The sequence below is a fragment of the Aquarana catesbeiana genome, linkage group LG01 (assembly GCF_042186555.1).
Source record: "Aquarana catesbeiana isolate 2022-GZ linkage group LG01, ASM4218655v1, whole genome shotgun sequence".
NCBI lineage: Eukaryota > Metazoa > Chordata > Amphibia > Anura > Ranidae > Aquarana > Aquarana catesbeiana.
Window position 1 is genome coordinate 36,160,949 of NC_133324.1, and position 21,522 is coordinate 36,182,470.

General features: G+C 40.7%; 1 protein-coding gene across 1 annotated transcript in view; it reads right to left on the minus strand.

Annotated features, from left to right (window-relative positions):
* The window catches only part of LOC141140274 (vomeronasal type-2 receptor 116-like), a 164,139-nt gene extending 153,476 nt beyond the window's left edge, over window positions 1–10,663 (minus strand). The window contains exons 1-2 of the mRNA XM_073627299.1: window positions 10,484–10,663; window positions 8,899–9,681 (exon numbers count right to left, since the gene is read on the minus strand). Of these exons, the coding sequence (XP_073483400.1) occupies window positions 8,899–9,681; window positions 10,484–10,663 (963 nt within the window). The remainder of the gene's footprint in view (window positions 1–8,898; window positions 9,682–10,483) is intronic.
* Window positions 10,664–21,522: the final 10,859 nt, after the last annotated feature.

Consider the following 21,522-nt stretch of genomic DNA (forward strand, 5'->3'; position numbering starts at 1 on the left):
CCCTGGGCCCTCGATCGGATACATCTGACAGACCAAGATACGTCCTATGCTGTTTACACTCCTTCAGCCTCAAAGAGGATATATTACAGCAGGCTTGGAGGGTGGGAGTCCTGGAATTTGATGGCAAAGCTGTCCACCTTCTACCAGATATTTCCAGAAAAATCCTCCTTATGGGACGATCGCTCAAACCTCTCCTGGATGGTCTTGGGGAGAAAAGTCTGACGTACAAGTGGGGGCACCCATTTCACCTCATAGTTCGTAAGGGTCCAGATACCTTCTCTTTGCGTCACCCTTCGGAGCTCCCAGACCTGTTCTCCTTTGCCGACATGGAACCGTTCCCAGTGCCCAATTGGCTGCTGACAGTTATTGCCAAAGATCCGATGCACCAAGCTCTCCCGGGTAGACCATAAAGGGCCCACTACAGTCGCCGTGGCCGTGGGAACCACTCCCACGTTAGAAACTCTCGCTCACAACCCCTGAATGCAGAAGTGGTGAGCTGAACCTACACACACAAATTGCTGACATGCACCCAGATCAGTTTTGCCCTATTTCTTGTTTCTCAGGTTGAACTTTGAGTTTAAATTACCTCTCTGTTGCTTACGGGTGACATGCCAGGAACATTATGTGTAAGGCCTGCAAACTAGAGGCCTTCCAGCTTGACATTCAGCACACACTGGTCCAAGAATGAAAATAGGCCTCCCCTACGCACTGATCATCCCACATAATAGTTGGCTTGTTTCTAATGCGACAAACCCAGTACTACGCTTGGTACCTTCAACTTTGACCCAATGCCTTCACACTGGTGTGCTCTGAAAGTACAACTGGAGCAATGGTTCCTAGCCTACACGCAAGAGCAATTTCTCTCCTTTTTTTTTTTTAGGGGCGGACTACACTGCCGAGTAGATGTATATTGAGGGTGGGTGTTTTGTTTTTTTTGTTTTTTTGATCACGCCCAGGCCCGGAGTGTTGGATTAATGAGGTGACTTTGACTGCCTGATAATGGAACCGTAGACATAACATCGTATTATTTGCCATAGAGACTATACGTATTCATATTCCCTATGATGATGAGCATATAAATATGTATATAACTAGGGATATCTATGTTCTAACGAGGGGTTTTCTTCCCTTATTTTTTTTTTTTTTGTGCAAATATGAGTAGGTAACTGTTTCTTCAACTAACACCTTGCCTTTTTTACAGGTTGTACATTATGGTTACAGTTTTTTGGGTACCGCTGGGATGCCGTGGCCCTGCCTCGGGGTGGTCCCGGTGCCTAGATTTGGGCACCGTGCAGCTTCGGGGTTGGGACACGGGACCGGTGCTGTCCTAGTTTAAGACTTGCTTGTAAGGCAAATACTTTGTGATTACAGCCTGTTAATCCGTCTTCACCAACTTTTTTCCATTTTTTTTATTCAATTTTTTTTTTTTTTTTCCCGGCCGGGTAACAATAATGGTGCCTTAATGGCATGACCACAAAGGCTGCGGGGGCCCATATGGCCGGGGCCCGGAACTCAGCTGTGCCTTACTACTCCCCGCACTAGGCACACTCTGCCCAGGTGGCAGTAGTTTCTGTCTGCGGAGTACACATTTTTGACTACTAGATCTCTTCTCTTCTTATCTTTCTTCTTCTTTCTCTTGTCAATCTTTTCCCTTTTTTTTTCTCCCTCCCATCTCCCTTCACCCATTTCCCTCCCCTCCTCCCCTCCCTGTGCACTCCGGGAGTCAACGCAAGTTGACCTAGACTTAGACAACATGACTGTCAAGATCCTCTCATGGAACATAAAGGGGCTGAATTCCCCAGAGAAGCGTACTAGCTGTCTCGCCGAGCTCTGGAGACAAAGAGCGCATATTGCATTCCTCCAAGAGGCTCACTTTAGAACAGACAGGATACCTAAACTAATTAACAAACACTTCCCAATGGCCTATCACAGTCCGTCTTTGTCCTCTAAATCTAAAGGGACAAGTATACTTTATTTCTAAGTTCCTCCAATGGCAATTCCTCGAGGAGTTCCGTGATCGGGAGGGTAGGTTCCTCCTCATAAAAGGAAAAATTTGTTCTCAGACCTTCACTCTCGCGAACATCTACCTTCCGAATTCAAATCCTCTCCCCACCCTTGAGGCTTTCTTATCCACTCTCGACTCCTTCCTTGAGGGAACACTTGTCTTAGGTGGGGATTTCAACCTAACATTGGACCCTCATAAAGACTCCTCCTCGAACCTGTCTTCCCTCCCTAGGGGAACCAGACTTCGCCTAAAAGATCTTTTACACTCACACCAACTAATCAACATCTGGGGAATAGTGCACCCTCAAGAACGGGACTACACCTTCTATTCCACCATTCATGGGTCTTACTCCAGAATCGACCTTTTTTTCTTAAAACACTCAGCCATCCCCATGGTCACCAAGACGGATATAGGTCACATAGCTCTTTCCGATCACGCTCCAATTCTGTTGGAGATGTCTATTTCACAAGCATCCCCCAGGACATCCACGTGGCGACTTAACCAGACGCTCCTAAAAAAACCCTGAGATTGCCGCTGACGTCCCTCGGGAACTCAAGTCATACCTTTCTGTCAATAAAGATTCGGTAGACAACCCAGCCATTGTATGGTCAGCGCATAAGTGCATCATTAGAGGCATACTAATCAAACAGGGTCATGCGGCCAAACAACGTCGTGCTAAAACCTTGACTGACCTCTTGGCGCAACTCCACACTTTGGAACGTCAACATAAAAGTCGGCCCGATAGTGCTACCGAGACAGAACTTGTCCGTCTTCGGGAAGCTATACGAGACCATTCCATGTACGAGGCGAAACATGTACTACTGAAGGCCCGGCGTTCTTTTTACGAATACGGCGATAAATGTGGTCGGCTTTTGCAATAGCTGACACCCAGCCCGGTAAGGCTCCTGGACCGGACGGTTTTACCCTCCCATATTACAAATTATACCTGGACACTTTGGCACCTTTATTTCTTGCAGCCTTCAATTCTGTGTTAGACGGACACAATCTCCCTGCAGACATGCTGCGCGCCTCTATATCTGTGATCCCTAAGCCGGATAAAGACCCACTACTATGCGCCAGTTATAGGCCCATTTCACTTCTGAACTGTGATATGAAACTATTCACTAAAATCCTGGCCTCCCGGATGAATGCCTTACTACCACGTCTGGTCGGAATAGACCAAGTCGGTTTTATTCAAACTAGAGAGGCCAGGGACAACACCACCCGGACACTGAACATCATAGAAAAAGCGAAACGTTCCCGAATACCCTTACTGCTCCTTTCCACAGATGCCGAGAAGGCTTTTGACAGGGTGGACTGGTCCTTCCTTCGGGAGACACTTAAATTCGTGGGTATGCCAGATTCCATCCTGTCATGGATTTCGGCCATCTATGAGAACCCCACAGCGACTGTCTGGGTAAACGGCTTTGACTCCAGCCCTTTCTCTATCTCGAACGGCACCAGACAGGGCTGCCCCCTGTCTCCAATGCTGTTCGTCCTCTCCCTAGAACCTTTTCTACACCATATCAGAAGTAATCAATCCATAAAAGGCATCCAATCAGATCAATGCCAACACAAAGTTGCGGCTTATGCCGACGACCTTTTGTTCTACATTACCAAGCCCCTCACCTCTCTACCCTCCTTGTTACAGGAGCTAAAGCGTTATGGCACCCTATCTAATTTTAAAGTTAACTTACAAAAATCAGAGGCCTTAAATGTTTCCTTGTCAGATTCTACCATTTCTAACTTACGTCCCTTCTTTCCATTCAAATGGGCTGCCCGCTCAATACAATATCTAGGAACAATAATCTCTGCAAAACTACAAGACATCGTCACCCTCAACTTTCAGCCCCTTTTATCTACGCTCACTGTTGATCTTGAGAGGTGGAACTCCCTGGCCCTTTCCTGGTTCGGCCGCTGCAATATACTTAAAATGAATGCAATGCCCAGACTCCTGTACTTATTGCAGGCGCTGCCCATTAAGATACCTCAAACATTTTTTCACGCCGTTCGCTCATTATTCATTAGATTCATCTGCCGTGGAAAACACCCACGTCTCGGCAGAACACTCCTATTAAGACCAAAGATTAGAGGCGGTCTCGGATTCCCAGATCCAGCTCTGGCACATATGACCAGGGTCGTGGACTGGTGCCTTCACAGTGATTTGAAGCTCTGAGTATCGCTGGAGCAGGAGGCAGCCAGAGCCCCACTGGCGGGACTACCTTAGGCTGGGAAAACTCCTGCCACCCACTTGACTACTCACCCACTGATTGGACCAACTCTTATGGAACTGAAGAGGTTTTTCCGATTAGCCTCATTAAAAAACTTTCCATCTCCACTGACGCCACTTATTGGTCATCCGGATTTTCTACCTGGCCTCACTGAACCGTGCTTTCAATCACAAGCCCCACAGGGACTCATGAGGGCCTCTACGCTCCTGCGGTCCTCCGGTTGGCCAACTACAGAGAACCTGCTCTCAGGTCTGGCTCCACTCCGGTTAGACCACTGGAGGATCAACCAACTATTCCAATTTCTTGGCTCACTGCCCAAACCAACCCACTTTGTCAGAAAGCTCCACTCTTTTGAGGAACTCTGCTTGGGTGAGGGACCGATTCGGAGGTCCTTATCAACCTCCTATAAATCCCTCTTGGACCTTCACGCCACAGAGGATCCCCCATTCTTAGCAAAATGGGAGAGAGACTTGCAAGTCACCTTCACAGAACCCCAAAAAGAACGCATACTCTTTTTCGCACAGAAATCCTCTATGTGCAGCAAATATCAAGAGACCGCATATAAAATAGTGACGCGCTGGTACAGGACCCCTTCAGTGCTAGCTAAGATATTTCCTCTACAATCTGACCGCTGCTGGCGCTGCAACCTACATCCAGGCACTCTATTACATATTTTCTGGGACTGCCCTGTGCTCAAAACTTTTTGGCAGCCGGTGCTTAAGCTCGTACAGAAACTCACGGATATCTCCCTTCAGGATAATCCAGCTGCGGTTCTTCTTAACCTTACTCCCCTGTCAAAGAAATGTTACCACAAATCCCTCCTCAAGCATCTCCTTAACGCGGCCCAGGCTAGCATTCCACCTCTTTGGAAGCAACAGTCTGCACCAACGGTGGCCCAATGGTTCGCGAGGGTGAGGGACATTGAGCAGATGGAGGATCTGACCTCTGCGTTGCGGGACAAGTCAGAGGAACATAAGTCCAGATGGTTTCATTGGAACCTTTTTCGTTTCTCCGACGAATTCCACCAATACCTGTCAGGATCCATCATCTAGGATTCCCATCGACAGTTCAGCATTACCGAATTTGGCTCCCCGGGGGCAACCGTCTCTCCCCTCCCCCCCCCCTCCCAGGAGTGTTGTTTGTTTAATTTTTAATTTTTTTTTTTTCTTTCTTTTTTTTTTTTTTTTTATCCTTCTATCTCTCTTTCTTTTTCTCTCTCCTCAGTCTTCTCTCTCTAACTTTACTATTTTTCTCTTTCTATAAAAAAGACATAAAAAGTGATGGGCACAGATGTTTAAGTTTACATTATATTAGACTTCAGCGAGTGGTATCTCAGTCTAACTGAATAATGACCTTCACTCACATTTACCTGTTAAGTTTCTGACTGTTATACTTGACGTGTTCATTACAGTTTAAATGCAATGCGAAGCTATCGTTATATTTGTATCTGTGTCATATCTTTAAATAAAAAAAAAAATTGGTGGCAATTAATCTGAGATTTGGTATTTACCATTATTTAATTTATATATTGCGTGCTGCAGATTTTAGAATTGGAGAGACTATTAGTCTCCTCTTGCAGGATTTAATGGTTATTTCAAACTCTCTTAGTCAATGTGGTGTTAATGGAACAGTTGAACGATCAGGTCAGTCCATTTTCATTCCCACATGAGTAGTGTGTTATATTGGTGGAGTATGGTGTGACACAGTAATGTGCATGCCGCTGTTAACCATGCAGCTGGTTGTGAATATTTTATCATTTATAATTTATAATTACAATTTTAACTGGCAGAAGGCGGGTTCATTGGACAGATGGACAATATTGTGGTGGTCCATGTCCATTGACTTAAAAATCCACCAAATTTTCTCACTTAAAGTGATGAGGAGGGGGGTACTTAAACTTTGTTGCCAACCCCTGTGATGAAGTCTGAAGTGACAAAACACATCAGGTCTACACGGTAACGCTGAGACGGTGACTCCACGTGTACTTTAACCACTTAAAACAGTTTTTTTTGCTAGAAAATTACTTAGAAGGCCTAACATTATATATTTTTTTTTTCTAACACACTAGAGAATAAAATGGCGGTCATTGCAATACTTTTTTCTTGTGCAGCGGTATTTGTGCAGCGGTCTTATAAGCGCACTTTTTTTGGAAAAAATTCACTTTTTTGAATAAAAAATAAGACAACAGTAAAGTTAGCCCAATTTTTTTAATATTGTGAAATATAATGTTACGCCAAGTAAATTGATACCCAACATGTCACACTTCAAAATTGCGCCGGCTCGTGGAATGGCGTCAAACTTTTACCCTTAAAAATCTCCATAGGCGACGTTTAAAAAATTCTACAGGTTGCATGTTTTGTGCTACAGAGGAGGTCTAAGACTAGAATGATTGCTCTTGCTCTACCGGTCGCGACGACACCTCACATGTGTGGTTTGACCACCGTTTTCATACGCGTATGCGGTCGCTTCTGCACGCGAGCTGGTCGGGACAGGGCACTTTAAATTTTTTTTTTTCTTATTTATTTTACTTTATTTACTTTATTTTATTTATTTTTTCACTGTTTAAAAAAAAAAAAATTGGATCACTTTTTATTCCTATTACAAGAAATGTAAACATCCCTTGTAATAGAAAAAAGCATGACAGGTCCTCCTAAATATGAGATCTGGGGTCAAAAAGTCCTCAGATCTCATATTTGGACTAACATGCAAAAAAAAAAAAAAAAAGTCGTTTGAAAAATGACAAAAAAAAAAAGTGCCTTTAAGACAAATGGGCGGAGCTGACGTTATGACGTCGCTTCCACCCTCCTATGGTATGGAGATGGGTGGGGGCCATCTTAGCCTCAAAAAAACTGGTCTCCATACCGAGGAAGTGACAGGTCCTGATCGCTTCCGCCTCTACCGACGGCTCCGGTAAGCGGCAGAGGGCGCAGGAGAACCCGCCGCAGAGACCAACATACAACCGGCTCCTATAAAGATGGATACCTCAGTTGTGGCAGCAGCTGCTGCCGTTGCCGAGATATCCATCTTCAAAGTGCCGATGTATATGTACAGGAGCCGGACGGTAAGTGGGTAAGTACAAAGCTATGAGGAGATTGCAACACTAAGTCACCTGGAATGATTGGAATTTTAACAAGGTGATTTTGAATCTTTTATGATGTACAGTATATATTTGTGAATGCTTATGTTTCTATGCATTTCTAGCTATTACTTTTAATAAACTGATTACCTTAGGGTGTTTTTACACTATTGGAGGCTCTGTCTTAATTTCTATCCCCACATGTGGAGAGTGTCTTTATTAACCTGGATGGAGATTGGCATGTATAAGCGGCTCTTCAATAACATCTAATAAGGCAATATTTGCCAAACATGAGAGTGAATGACAACAGCATCTGGTGAGATTTATTCTTAAGGGAGTGGAATTTGAACACATTACTTTGGTGAAGGATTTAGTTTCACTATCTTTTCATCACTTTAAGTTGGACTGTATTACATTATTGATTTGCATACGTTGGAGCATATATATATTTTTGGATATGCCATATTGACACTTTTCATTATGTATGGGTGTTTTATGTTGATCATTTCACAATGCTAATATTTAGGAGATTTGTAGATTGATTTAGTGTGCTACTGTGGAATTATTTGTCTCTTTTTTTAAATTGACATTTGTTTCATCTCATTTACATATTTATTGAATATTAAGTGGCAGCACAAACAGATGTTTTTTATTAGTGCAGTGGGCACACATATATGTACTGTGACATACTGAAGCAGAGCATTGGAGACTGGGAGACTGGGCTGCAGGGCAGAATTCAAACATGATAATGTCCCCAAACACACCTCCAAGATGAATTGCTAAAGAAGCTGAGGGTAAAGGTGATGGACTGGCCAAGAATGTCTCCAGACCTAAACCCTATTGAGCATTTGAGGGGCATCCTCAAACGGAAGGTGGAGGAGCGCAAGGTCTCCAACATTCACCAGCTTTGTGATGTTGTCATGGAGGAGTGGAAGAGGACTCCAGTGGCAACCTGTGAAGCTCTGGTGAACTCCATGCCCAAGAGGGTTAAGGCAGTGCTGGAAAATAATGGTGGGCACACAAAATATTGACACTTTAGGCCCAATTTGGACATTTTCACTTAGGGGTGTACTTACTTTGGTTGCCAATGGTTTAGACATTAATGGCTGTGTGTTGAGTTATTTTGAGGGGACAGCAAATTTACACTGTTATACATCTGTACAGTCACTACTTTACATTGTAGCAAAGTGTCATTTCTTCAGTGTTGAAAAGATATAATAAAATATTTACAAACATGTAAAGGGGGTACTCACTTTTGTAAGATACTGTATATATGATATAAGTATACAGACTATAACTACATATAAATATATACAACACAGATAAAATTTGTGAAGTAGGAATATGAACTCTTTGAATGTGTCTCTTAATATGGCATAAACAAAGCAATTCGTAAAATACCATCAATCCTTCCCACCATTAAAAAAAAAATAGAAACAACCATTTATTTATCTATATTTAAAACCTGATGTTCACCTGATTGCCTATGAAATTAGATGGAGGGTGGAGATAGCTGTCCAATCACATAATTATTATATAATATAGGATAGGATCATCGTAATATAAACACTTATTATCCAACTTACTCTGTGCTGGAATCCATTTTGTTCAGATTTATTTTTCTTCATGTACATCCAGTGTAGAGCACTGGCCAGAACATATACAGCTCTGTATGCATAGAAAGGCAGAGTTGTATAATCTTCAAATGCCTTCCAATATTTTACACCTCTACAGGGTTTTGCAGAAATGTTATATAACATATGAAAAAAGTCATTTTTCCGTGGGTGAGGGGAAAGGCATGAAAACAAACTAATCCAAATATCTTCCAGTATTGGGTCAATAAGGCAAGAAGACAAGCTGACACCATATTCAGGATTACTGGATTGTACATATATTTTTTGCGCCCACAGAAATACAAAGCTGCAGTTGATTGCTGTTAAGTCCTCAAATTTTTTACTACTTATCTTACTCCATGAAGGTGGGAAAATAAATGTAATATTTTCTAAAGTAGAGGGCATGAGGTGAGAAAAGTAATAAAAGTGCGATGTGAAAGTTTCACACGCTATGACAACTTTAGCTTTTGATTTACTAATAATCATCAATCCTTCAGTGATATGTACAATATCTAGTGTCAGTTTAATTATATAATCTACGCAGATTCCATGTTGGCTCAATATTTTACTCAGTTCTTTGGACTCCTCATCACTGCTGCCATCATTTGATAGCATTATTCCAACCCAGTTCCACCCAAAATACTGCAAAAATGTTATAATAGCTGCATAACGTATCCGATCGTCTGGTGTCATGTGGAATAAAGTTGGATACAGTTTTCCATCTCTCAGACGAGTGTCGGTGACTCGGTAACTGAGCTGGTTGACATGTTGGAAAATATTTTAATGTGATGTTATTATTCAGACAATGAAAAAATGAGAAATGCAATTTATAAATGATGGACCAAGGTCTCTTCCTCATATTCTGTTCTAATAAAAAAGTAGTACTTATCAAAATTTAAATCATAGAAATTATTAAATGTTTTTTTTTATTTATATGCAGTGCCTTACACATTTTGTCATGTTACAACTAAAAGTGTAAATGTATTTTATTGGGATTTTATGTGATAGACCAACACAAAGTGGCACATAATTCTGAAGTAAAAGGAGAATGATAAATGGTTTTCAAATTTTTTTACAAATAAATAACTGAAAAGTGTTGCGTGCATTTGTATTCAGCCTCCTTTACTCTGATACCCCTAACTAAAATCTAGTGGAACCAATGAAACCAAATAGAATCCACCTGTGTGTAATTTAATCTCAGTATAAATACAGCTGTTCTGTGAAGCCCTCAGATATTTGTTAGAGAACCTTAATGAACAAACAGCACCATGAATGCCAAGGAACACATCAGACAGGTCAGGGATAAAGTTGTGGAGAAGTTTAAAGCAGGGTTAGGTTATCAAAAAATATCACAAGCTTTGAACATCTCACAGACCACTGTTCAATCCATCATCAGAAAATGGAAAGAGTATGGCACAACTGTAAACCTACCAAGACATGGTCATCCACCTAAACTGACAGGCCGGGCAAGGAGAGCATTAATCAAAGAAGCAGCCAAGTGGCCCATGGCAACTCTGGAGGAGCTGGATTTCCACCAGGGTAAAACCTCAGGCCTTACGGTGAAGGGCTTCTTTTCCCTTTCCCTGTCAGACTGTAGGGGCAATTTTGATAGGGTACTCTTGTGCAAAGAGAAAAACTCCGGATTTTCAGGCTCAGGACTCTTCAACCGAAGGGCTTGAATCATGAACTGAGCCTGAGTGTCTTTCTTGAACCAAAAAAAACTTTCACTATAGTACATTTTACCAGATCAATAGCCCTGTTATTTTGCCCCTGCCCCCGTTATCTGTTCTGTTCTTTTTTACTTTTTTTATCCTCCTTAATCCCCCTCTCCTAAATCCCCTCTCCTATATTCCTTCCCCTTCCTTCTTACCCTTTCCCTTCTTTTCCCTCAGATTTTTCTCTTCCTTTCCCTCCCCCCTCCTCTCCCCTCCCTATTCCCCTCCCTTTCCCCTTCCTTTTCCCCTCCCCCGCTTTCCCTTCCCCCACCCATTTCCCTTTCTCCCCCCTCTCCCTCCTCCTTCATTCCCCCTCCTCCCCCCCTCCCCCCTCCCCCTTCCTTGTTTTTCACCTATTCTCCCCGGGACCATTTGGGACCACTACCTGGACTGTTGACCAGGAATAAGGTTGGGTGTTAGACTGAGTCTACGAAGGCCATCCTATCATATGAGGAGATGTTTTGCTATGTTTATTGTACTCATGATTCGAGGTAAAATAAAATGGGAAAAACTTTTTTTCCCCTTCTTTTCCTATAAAGAGTGATCTACTGAGTATATAACAGGCACCTTTTCTTTTTAAATGACTGCATTATTTAATGTGACCACAAGATGGCACAAGATAGCTATTTGGCACGGATTGATTTGATTGGACACTGTTTCTTATTTAAAGTAAGACTTTATTCCACGCCAAATTGTTCTGAAGAAGTGCGCGGAGGTGCACGAAGCGTTAACACAGCCTTTGCAGGGTCCGACAGCAAGCTTTGAGCATGCCCTCCAACTCAGTAATGTAAGGGAAGTATTTCCCTATGACCTGTACGTAGTAACGTTTTTCACAGCCTACTTCCACAAAAGCAACTGAACTCAGCATTCTTGGATTTCCCCCTGAACAGACCTGACTGATCACGTGACTCCATATCACGTGGAACTTTCTCCTGGGGCGTCCATCACAGAGTGCAGCGGCGCGTTGTGGCCACATGCTGAGTGTCGCCTATAGCCGCCTTAGAGCTGCTCCACGCCAAGCAGAAAGTCTGCAGAGACTTGGAAGAATTTCAGCGGCTGAAGTGGTGAGAGCCCAGCTAGGAAGTCTCTTACAGTGTCTTTCTTTACCGCTGCTCTCTATTTCCCCCATGGAGGTCTGACTGACATTTTTTAGTGAAGTGAGTAATTACTACATTTTCTCCGGTTAGGACACAGATTTTGTTCATGTTGTGAAGCTTGCCTTCTTATACTGCATAAGGAACTAGACACTGTGACGCCTGTTCATGATTTGGATGTATTCAATAACTGGAACGCAGTTCTTCAACGTTAGCCAGCTGGCTAATTGTTATGCTTAGTGCACTGAGACTTTACAATAGCTTGCTAAGGTCTTCTCAAACAGAGCCTGAATATATTGTTTGATTTGGTTTCATGATGATTATCCCAGATAAGGACACACTCTGCCACTTCATTGTATTTCTATGCTCTAATATTTATCATTATATGACTATATGTGAGTTTACATTATCAATTAGCAGACTATAGGCTGTATTACATTACCACCTTTCTCTGGGTTAAAGCGGGATTCCGGCCGTAAAAAAAAAAAAAATAAATGTCAGCAGCTACAAACACTGTAGCTGCTGACTTTAAATAAGTAGACTTACCTGTCCTGGGTGCCCACGATGTGGGTAGCCCGAGGCCGGCCTGTCCCTCGGCTCTCAGGTCCTGGCACCACCATCCTAGGTAAGGGAAACAGGCAGTGGAGCCTTGCCAGTTTCCTACTGCACATGCGCGAGCCTCTGTGAATGGCCCCGTGGTGTTCTGGGAACACACACAGTTCCCAGAACACCACGGGGCCGCTCACCGAGGAGCAGAACATGCTGCGGAAAAGGAAGAGGAAGATTAGGAAGACTGCCTAGCAACAAGGGTTTAGGTAAGTTTACTTTTTTTTTTTTTCAAATTTTTTTTCACATTTTTATTTAGGATTTTTGGTGAATTTTTTTTCTCAGGGAGGCCCACCACTTTAAATAGGAGACAATATGCTTCTTTGACTGCAGGAGCGCTCTGCATATTTTATTCATTAAGTATTGTTTTAAGTATTGGTTTAATTTAGTGAGATATATTGTGTGTATTAGGATGTAATTTTTCCTTGCATATACTAGAATTGTTGTATATGTAATCCCTCCCCCTACGTTTCAATAAAGCCTATTTTGTATTTTTGTATCATAAGCCATGGTTGATCCTTCCCTTCAATTTTGCTTTCTTGGGACTTTCTTGTCCCTTTCTTTTGTTTTTTCATATAGTGTTTTTTGCTTTTTGGGCAGGTATCCCGTCTATCACCGATGAATCGGCTGATACTTCATTTATTAATACGGTCACTGGTGAGAGTGGATTCTTGGACTTTTTTATTTTTTCTTTTACAACTGTAAATCTACCAAGACATGGCCATCCACCTAAAGGCCGGGCAAGGAGAGCATTAATCAAAGAAGCAGCCAAGTGGCCCATGGCAACTTTGGAAGAGCTGCAGAGATCCACAGCTCAGGTGGGTGAATCTGTCCACAGGACAACTATTAGTTGTGCTCTCCACAAATCTGGCCTTTATGGAAGAGTGGCAAGAAGAAAGCCATTGCTGAAAAAAAGCCATAAGAAGTCCTGTTTGCAGTTTGCGAGAAGCCATGTGGTGGACACAGCAAACATGTGGAAAAAGGTGCTCTGATCAGATGAGACCAAAATTGAACTTTTGACCTAAAAGCAAAATGCTATGTGTGTCGGAAAACTAACACTGCACATCACCCTGAACACACCATCCCCACCGTGAAACATGGTGGTGACAGCATCATGTTGTGGAGATATTTTTCTTCAGCAGGGACAGGGAAGCTGGCCAGAGTTGATGGGAAGATGGATGGAGCCAAATACAGGACAATCCTAGAAGAAAACCTGTTAGAGTCTGCAAAAGACTTGAGACTGGGATGGGGGTTCACCTTCCAGCAGGACAACGACCCTAAACATACAGCCAGAGCTACAATGGAATGGTTTAGATCAAAGCATATTCATGTGTTAGAATGGCCCAGTGAAAGTCCAGACCTAAATCCAGTTAAGAATCTGTGGCAAGACTTGAAAATTGCTGTTCACAGATGCTCTCCATCCAATCTGACAGAGCTTGAGCTATTTTGCAAAGAAGAATGGGCATACATTTCACTCTCTAGATGTGCAAAGCTGGTAGAGACATCCCCAAAAAGACTTGCAGCTGTAATTGCAGTGAAAGGTGGTTCTACAAAATATTGACTCAGGGGGCACCATACAAATGCACACCACACTTTTCACATATTTATTTGTAAAAAAATTTGAAAACCATTTATCATTTTCCTTCCACTTCACAATTATGTACCACTTTGTGTTAGTCTATCACATAAAATTCCAATAAAATACATTTACACTTTTGGTTGTAACATGACAAAATGTAGAAAATTTCAAGGAGTATGAATACTTTCTCAAGGCACTGTAAGTGGTCACATGACTTCTGTTCTCAGCTACATATGTGGTTTAGAGAGCTGGGGGTGGAAGCTGCAGGGGATGTGTCAGCCAGAGGTAGAAATACAGCAGAATGCTGATCTTCCCAGTACAGAGCTGTGCAGGGGAGTGTATCAGTACACGTCTTGGGCATTGGAAGACAGACAGGCTTTTCTCCTAGAACAACTGGTAAACTGACTATACAGGGCTGGATGTGGTCTCTTGCCTAGCGTGGTCAGCTTCAATAGGAAAGCAGGGGAACTGACAGGATCACTGGGCAATTAACACAAAGTAACCAATACAAAGAGAACATGATACTTTTGAACACAAGTACATGATACCACAGACACATATCAGGAATATCAAATGTTGGGGTAACAAACACTTTCATTCATCTACAACAGTTGCTAACCCTAGAGCTGCTGTAAAGCAATAAGGTCACCCTGATATAGTAGTAGTATAAGATAAGGAAAATCTTGAATATCATTTATGCCTCCAGCAAGAGTGTGAACCTCTGGGAACTGCAAGGGTATTTAACACTGCACCAATTATCTAAAATGTATCCTCATACCTTCTCAGAATGCTGGAGGCTCTGTGGTTCATCTGACACCCTAATTCATATCCTGTGATCCTGCCCAAAACCACACCTATTATGGACCCAGATAGTGAAAATTATAACCATAGCTACAGGTCTAAAACAGGAACTATCTCCAGGAATGGCAATTCTATCCTTAGAACTTATGCTGCATACACGCGACCGGACTTTCCGTCAGAATAGACTCCGACGGTCTTTCCGAATGGAGTTCCGACGGAGTTACGCTGAAACAGACTTGCCTACACAGGATCACACCAAAATCTGATCCTTTAGAACGTGATGACATATGACGGGACTAGAAAAAGGAAGTTCAATAGCCAATAGCCAAACTGCCCTTGTGTCGTTTTTGGTCTGTCGGAATAGCATACAGACGAGCCGTTTTCCCGATAGGAACTGATTCCGTCGGAAAGATTTGAAACATGTTCTATTTCTAGGTAATTTTAGAAAGAAAAAGTCCGATGAAGCCCACTCATGATCGGAATGCCCGACGGAAAGATTCCGTCGGACCTTTTCTGCCGGAAAGACCGGTCGTGTGTACGCGGCATAAGATTTATTCCCTTATCCCATAGAACCATAATTTCTCATATATTACTAGCAGCACGCTTAATTATACTCAGATACTGGAAAAGGGCAAAAACCCCAGAGATTGCAGAAGTAATCCGAACAACCCATACTGACGGCACTTATGAGATCCTTTCCTCGTCAGCTGAATATGAGGTAGTTTTGCAGTGTTGGACATCGTGGCTCAAATGGTACTCGGAAGGCGCTATTTTCTGAATTTGTGTATATAAAGTCTTTAATAATTCTATAACTGTATGTGGCTCCTCTTCTCATGACTTGAAAGGTACTGCAATGTTTGTGGTGTAACCATTATCACTGTGACTGGTATGTTATGTTCCTGTTTCGTTTCATTTCTTTCTTTATTGGTAGTACATTCCTTCCATATGTTACATGAGTTGATGGAACATTATTGACAAGAAAATATATATATATATATATATATATATATATATATATATATATATATATATATATATTTAACATACAGCCACTCTGACCGTTAAAGAGAGATCATGAGTGGCCTTAACAATTAGCCTCTCCAATAACGGGGAAGCAGTTCTTTTCCTTGTTGCATCATAGTTTAATCAGAAACATGGTATACGTTTTACAACCTGATGTGAACCGAATGTGACTACAATATTAAGCTATGTCTTATTACAATTTGTTTGATTTTCTTTTTGTAAATTGTAAAACTCAATAAAAATCTATTGAAATTATGATGCGGACTGTCCTGTAGTATGTATATAAAGTAATTGAGGTACTTATAAATCTACAGAACGAAAAACAACTAAAATAGAATATTTAGAACAGTTATATTCTACATCCTATCCTCCTCTATAATGTAATGTGTTCTAATTTCACTTTAAGGCTCCAGTGTTGAATTTAAATGAGCAAACAGTGAGTATCCACCTCCAGCATACACACATTAGTCTCCCCATTATATCCTTCTCCAATGCACACAATCTCAAGTCCCCCCAAGCTGCTACAACACACATTGTACAGTGCCTTGAAAAAGTATTCATGCCCCTTGAAATTTTACACATGTTCTCCTTGTTAAATATATTTATAGAATTTTTCATAGATAACAGAGTAAATAAATAAGTAAATAAAAAAAAAGTAGTACATTAAATAAATAAATAAATAAGGAGATGAAGTAGACATATAAATATGAAGCATGAGCATTTCATATACAATTAGTATAAGATAAATAGTATCATTATGAAAATTTAAACTCATCTTATTACTTTAAGAATGATACAATTTATAGGGATACATCAAAGTGATCATGACATAGGAATTTAATAAATAAATAAACAAATAGTCGATGTGACTTTTTCTGCTCATGAATATATGTCTTATAAGGAATAAGAATATATAAAAAAAAAATAATATAGAAAACAAGAAGAAAAGAGAGGGGAGTATAGGTGGTGGTGGTCTGGCTCCTGAATTACACAATTTATTATTATATTGTATGTTCTATATACAATCTAATGAGGTAATAACAAAGATTGGTCAAAGTCATTAGGGTAATAGTGTTTAACCCATGGTTGCCATATCTTTCGAAATTTATTGATCTTGTTATCAGCTATAGCTGTCATTTTATCAAAAACAAGTGCTCTATTGATTCTATGTTTTGTTTCAGCCAGAATTAGAGATTTAGACTTCCAAGCTTTGGCAATTGTTTGTTTGGCTGAAGTAGTAATTTGAATGAGTAATTGGAATTGAGTATGAGAGAGTGTATTGGGTTTGAGGTTTAAAAGTGCTGTAGCAGGATCAGGAAGAATAGAGATTTCAAGAGCTTTAGAAGCCATGGAAAATATGTTTTTCCAGAATTCCTGGACTATCGGGCATTTCTACCAGATGTGAAAGTGAGTTCCAAGTGAATCGCAACCTCTGAAGCAATTAGGTGGGTATGTAGGAATGAATTTTGCTATTCCAGCTGGTACTAGGTACCACCGTGTAAGAACTTTATAGTTTGTTTCTATGGCATTACTATTAGGAGAAGAAGATTTAGTGGCTAACCATATGTTTGACCAATCTTTGTTATCCAAGGTCCGATTCATGTCAAGTGCCCATTTGGCAGTATATGAGGGTAAGTTTTTTCATCAGATTTACTTATAAGTTGTTGGTATAACAAAGAAAGCAGTCCTCTGATGTGTGGGTCACTTATACATATCCGTTCAAATTGAGTCATTTGATTAAGAGAAGAACCTGTAATAAGGAGTGGTTCATAAAAATTTTTAATTTGTAGATAACGAAAGATTTCACTTCTCGGAATATTAAAGGTTTCACACAAATCAGGAAAGGAATATATAGTATTTGCAAATGACAATCTGTATAAAGGATTCAGCTTCATAGAGGACCATATGGAAAAAGATCTAGGAAATTTCCATGCAGGGTAGAAAGCTGGATTCCCAAGGAATGAAAGTAAAGGATTATGCAAAGATTGGAGATTATGTAAGTTTTTGAACTTATCCCAAATGGCTAAGGTGTGTTTAGTTATGGGATTGGAAATGTTTTTTCTGTTGATCTGGCGAAGCCATAACATATTGGCTACTGATATTGGGTCAGTATCTACTGCTTCGATAGCTACCCAAAGGGGTGTTTCGATAGTAGCATGGTATTTAAGTAAAAGAGCCATTTGGGCAGCATAATAATAAGATAAGAAATTGGGTAGTCCTAAACCACCTTTTAATTTATTAAGGTAAAGTGTAGATTTGGGTATACGAGGCTTAGTGAAACCCCAGATAAATGATAGGACTCTTCGTTGAGTAAGTCTAATAAAATAAGATGGTAAAGTTATAGGTAACACTCTAAATAAATATAAAAATTTTGGCAATATTGACAGCTTAATAGCATTGATTTTACCTAACCAGGAAAGTGAAAGAGAGGCCCATTGCTTCATACATCCTGATGTTTGTTTCAATAGAGGTAGGTAATTAGCTGAAAACAGATCTTTAAGAGAAATTGTGAGTTGTATCCCTAAATAGGGTAGTTGTTTTGAGACCCAAGTAAAAGGTAAGACAGATTTTGTATGTTGAAGTTCACATTGCGATAAAGAAATATTTAAGGCATTTGATTTAGAAGGGTTAATATGTAGTCCAGAAATATGAGCAAATTTATGCAGTAATTTAAGAAGATTTGGGGTAGATATATGAGGATGGGACAGGAAAACAAGGATATCATCAGCAAAAAGGCTTATCTTATGATGGTAACCACCTAATTCAATCCCTTTGATATCTATATTTGTTCTAATTAGTTGTGCTAAGGGTTCTATTAATAGGGCAAAAAGTAATGATGAAAGGGGACAACCTTGTCTTGTACCTCTATTTATGTCAAACATAGTGGATTTATAACCAGAGTATTTAATATATGCTCTTGGTTTATTATATAGTGATGAGACCCAGGTAAGGAAATGGTTACCAAAACCCCATTTCTGTAGTATATAATCCATATATGGCCAAGTGACAGAGTCAAATGCCTTTTTTTATATCCAATGAAACCAGACATGCTGGTATATGTCTTGTTTTGGCTGCATGTATGAGTAAAAGTGCTTGTCTTATATTGTCACCTGCCTGACGTTTCGGGAATAAAACCTGTTTGGTCTTTATGGATTAAGTGTCCAATAATACTATTCATTCTGGTAGCCAGGATTTTAGCTAATAGTTTAATATCTAAATTAAGAAGTGATATGGGGCGATAATTAGACCAAGAAGATGAGTCAGATTGTGGTTTGGGAATCATAGTGATAACAGATGTGAGTGTCTCTGTTCTAAATGAATGTCCTTCAAGAATTGAGTTAAAGGCCCTAGTTAAGAATGGTGTAAAGATATGCGTAAACTGTCTGTAGTATAATGCCGGGAACCCATTAGGGCCTGGTCTCTTGTTAAGTTTTAGAAGTTTGATAGTATTCAAAACCTCTGTAGTCGTAATAGGACTTTCAAGAAGATCTCGTTGTTTTTGGTCGAGATACGGGAGTTTAATACTAGAAAATAAAATATCAGCTTTTGACTTATCAAATGTTGGGGCTGGGGAATATAGTTTAGTAAGATTGGTACGAAAAATCTCAAGAATTTTAATCGGATTGCTAGTGTACGCTTCTTTAGAGATTTTCAAACGGAAAGGTTTCTTTTCGTGTTGTATAGTTTGCAAGCTTCTGGCCAAGGGTGTATCTGGTTTATTAGCCTTCAGATAAAAAGTATGTTGTCTTTTGCGTAAAGATTTATCAGCGGAATCAGTCAAAAAAAGATCTAAATCTAGGCGGGCTTTTTCAAGATTAGAATTATTAATAGTCGTTGGGCAAGATTGAAAGGTCTGATGAGAGTTATTAAAGTTAGATTCCAATTTTGAGAACATTATTTTGCGTTCTCTTTTGAATTTAGTTGCTAGTTGTATCATTCTACCTGTAATGACAGGTTTATGAGCCTCCCACAGTGTGAGGGCTGAGATATCATTTGTGTCGTTATCTTTAAAATAGTCAGATATTGATTTCTCAATTTCTTTATTAAGAGATGGATGAGTAAGCATGAAATCTTTCATACACCAAGTGTCATGAGCAGTGGCGTAGCGTGGGTTGTCAGCACCCGGGGCAAGGCAAGTAATTTGCGTCCCCCCCAACCTGTGGACTTTTATCACTCCCCGAGTCCCTTCAAATACAATAGTACTGACCTACCTGATTCCTATACTGACCATTACACACTACACTGACCACTATAATATACTGTCCACTACACTAAGAACTACACTGACCACTATAATATACTGTCCACTACACTAAGAACTACACTGACCACTATACTGTCCACTACACTGACCACTACACTATACTGTCCACTACACTAAGAACTACACTGACCACTATACTGCCCACTACACTGACCACTACACTATACTGTCCACTACACTAAGAACTACACTGACCACTATACTGCCCACTACACTGACCACTACACTATACTGTCCACTACACTAAGAACTACACTGACCACTATACTGTTCACTACACTGACCACTACACTATACTGTCCACTACACTAAGAACTACACTGACCACTATACTGTCCACTACACTGACCACTATACTGTCCACTATACTGACCACTACACTGAGAACTACACTATACTATACTGACCACTACACTGAGAACTACACTACAGTGACTATTAAACTGTCCACTACACTACACTGACCACTATACTACACTGACCACTACACTAACCACTATACTGTCCACTATACTGACCACTACACTATACTGTCCACTATACTGACCACTACACTGAGAACTACACTACACTGACCACTATACTGTCCACTACACTACACTGACCACTATACTACACTGTCTACTACACTACACTAACCACTATATTGACCACTACACTATACAGACCACAATACTACACTGTCCACTACACTACACTGTCCACTACATTATACTAACCACTACACTATACTGACCACAATACTACACTGTCCACTACACTACACTGACCACTACACTATACTGACTACAATACTACACTGACCACTACACTGTCCACTACACTATACTGACCACTATACTGTCCACTATACTACACTGACCACTACACTATACAGACCACAATACTACACTGACCACTACACTACACTGTCCACTACACTATACAGACTACAATACTACACTACACTGTCCACTACACTACACTGACCACTACACTACACTGACCACTACACTAACCACAATACTACACTGTCCACTACACTACATTGACCACTACACTATACAGACTACAATACTACACTGTCCACTACACTACACTGACCACTATACTACACTGACCACTACACTACACTGACCACTACACTAAACTGACCACTACACTATACTGACCACTACACTATACAGTATACTGACCACTACACTGAGAACTACACTACACTGACCACTATACTGTCCACTACACTACACTGACCACTATACTACACTGTCTACTACACTACACTGACTACAATACTACACTGTCCACTACATTATACTGACCACTACACTATACTGACCACAATACTACACTGTCCACTACACTACACTGACTACAATACTACACTGACCACTACACTACACTGTCCACTACACTGTCCACTATACTACACTGTCCACTATACTACACTGACCACTACACTATACAGACCACAATACTACACTGACCACTACACTACACTGTCCACTACACTATACAGACTACAATACTACACTG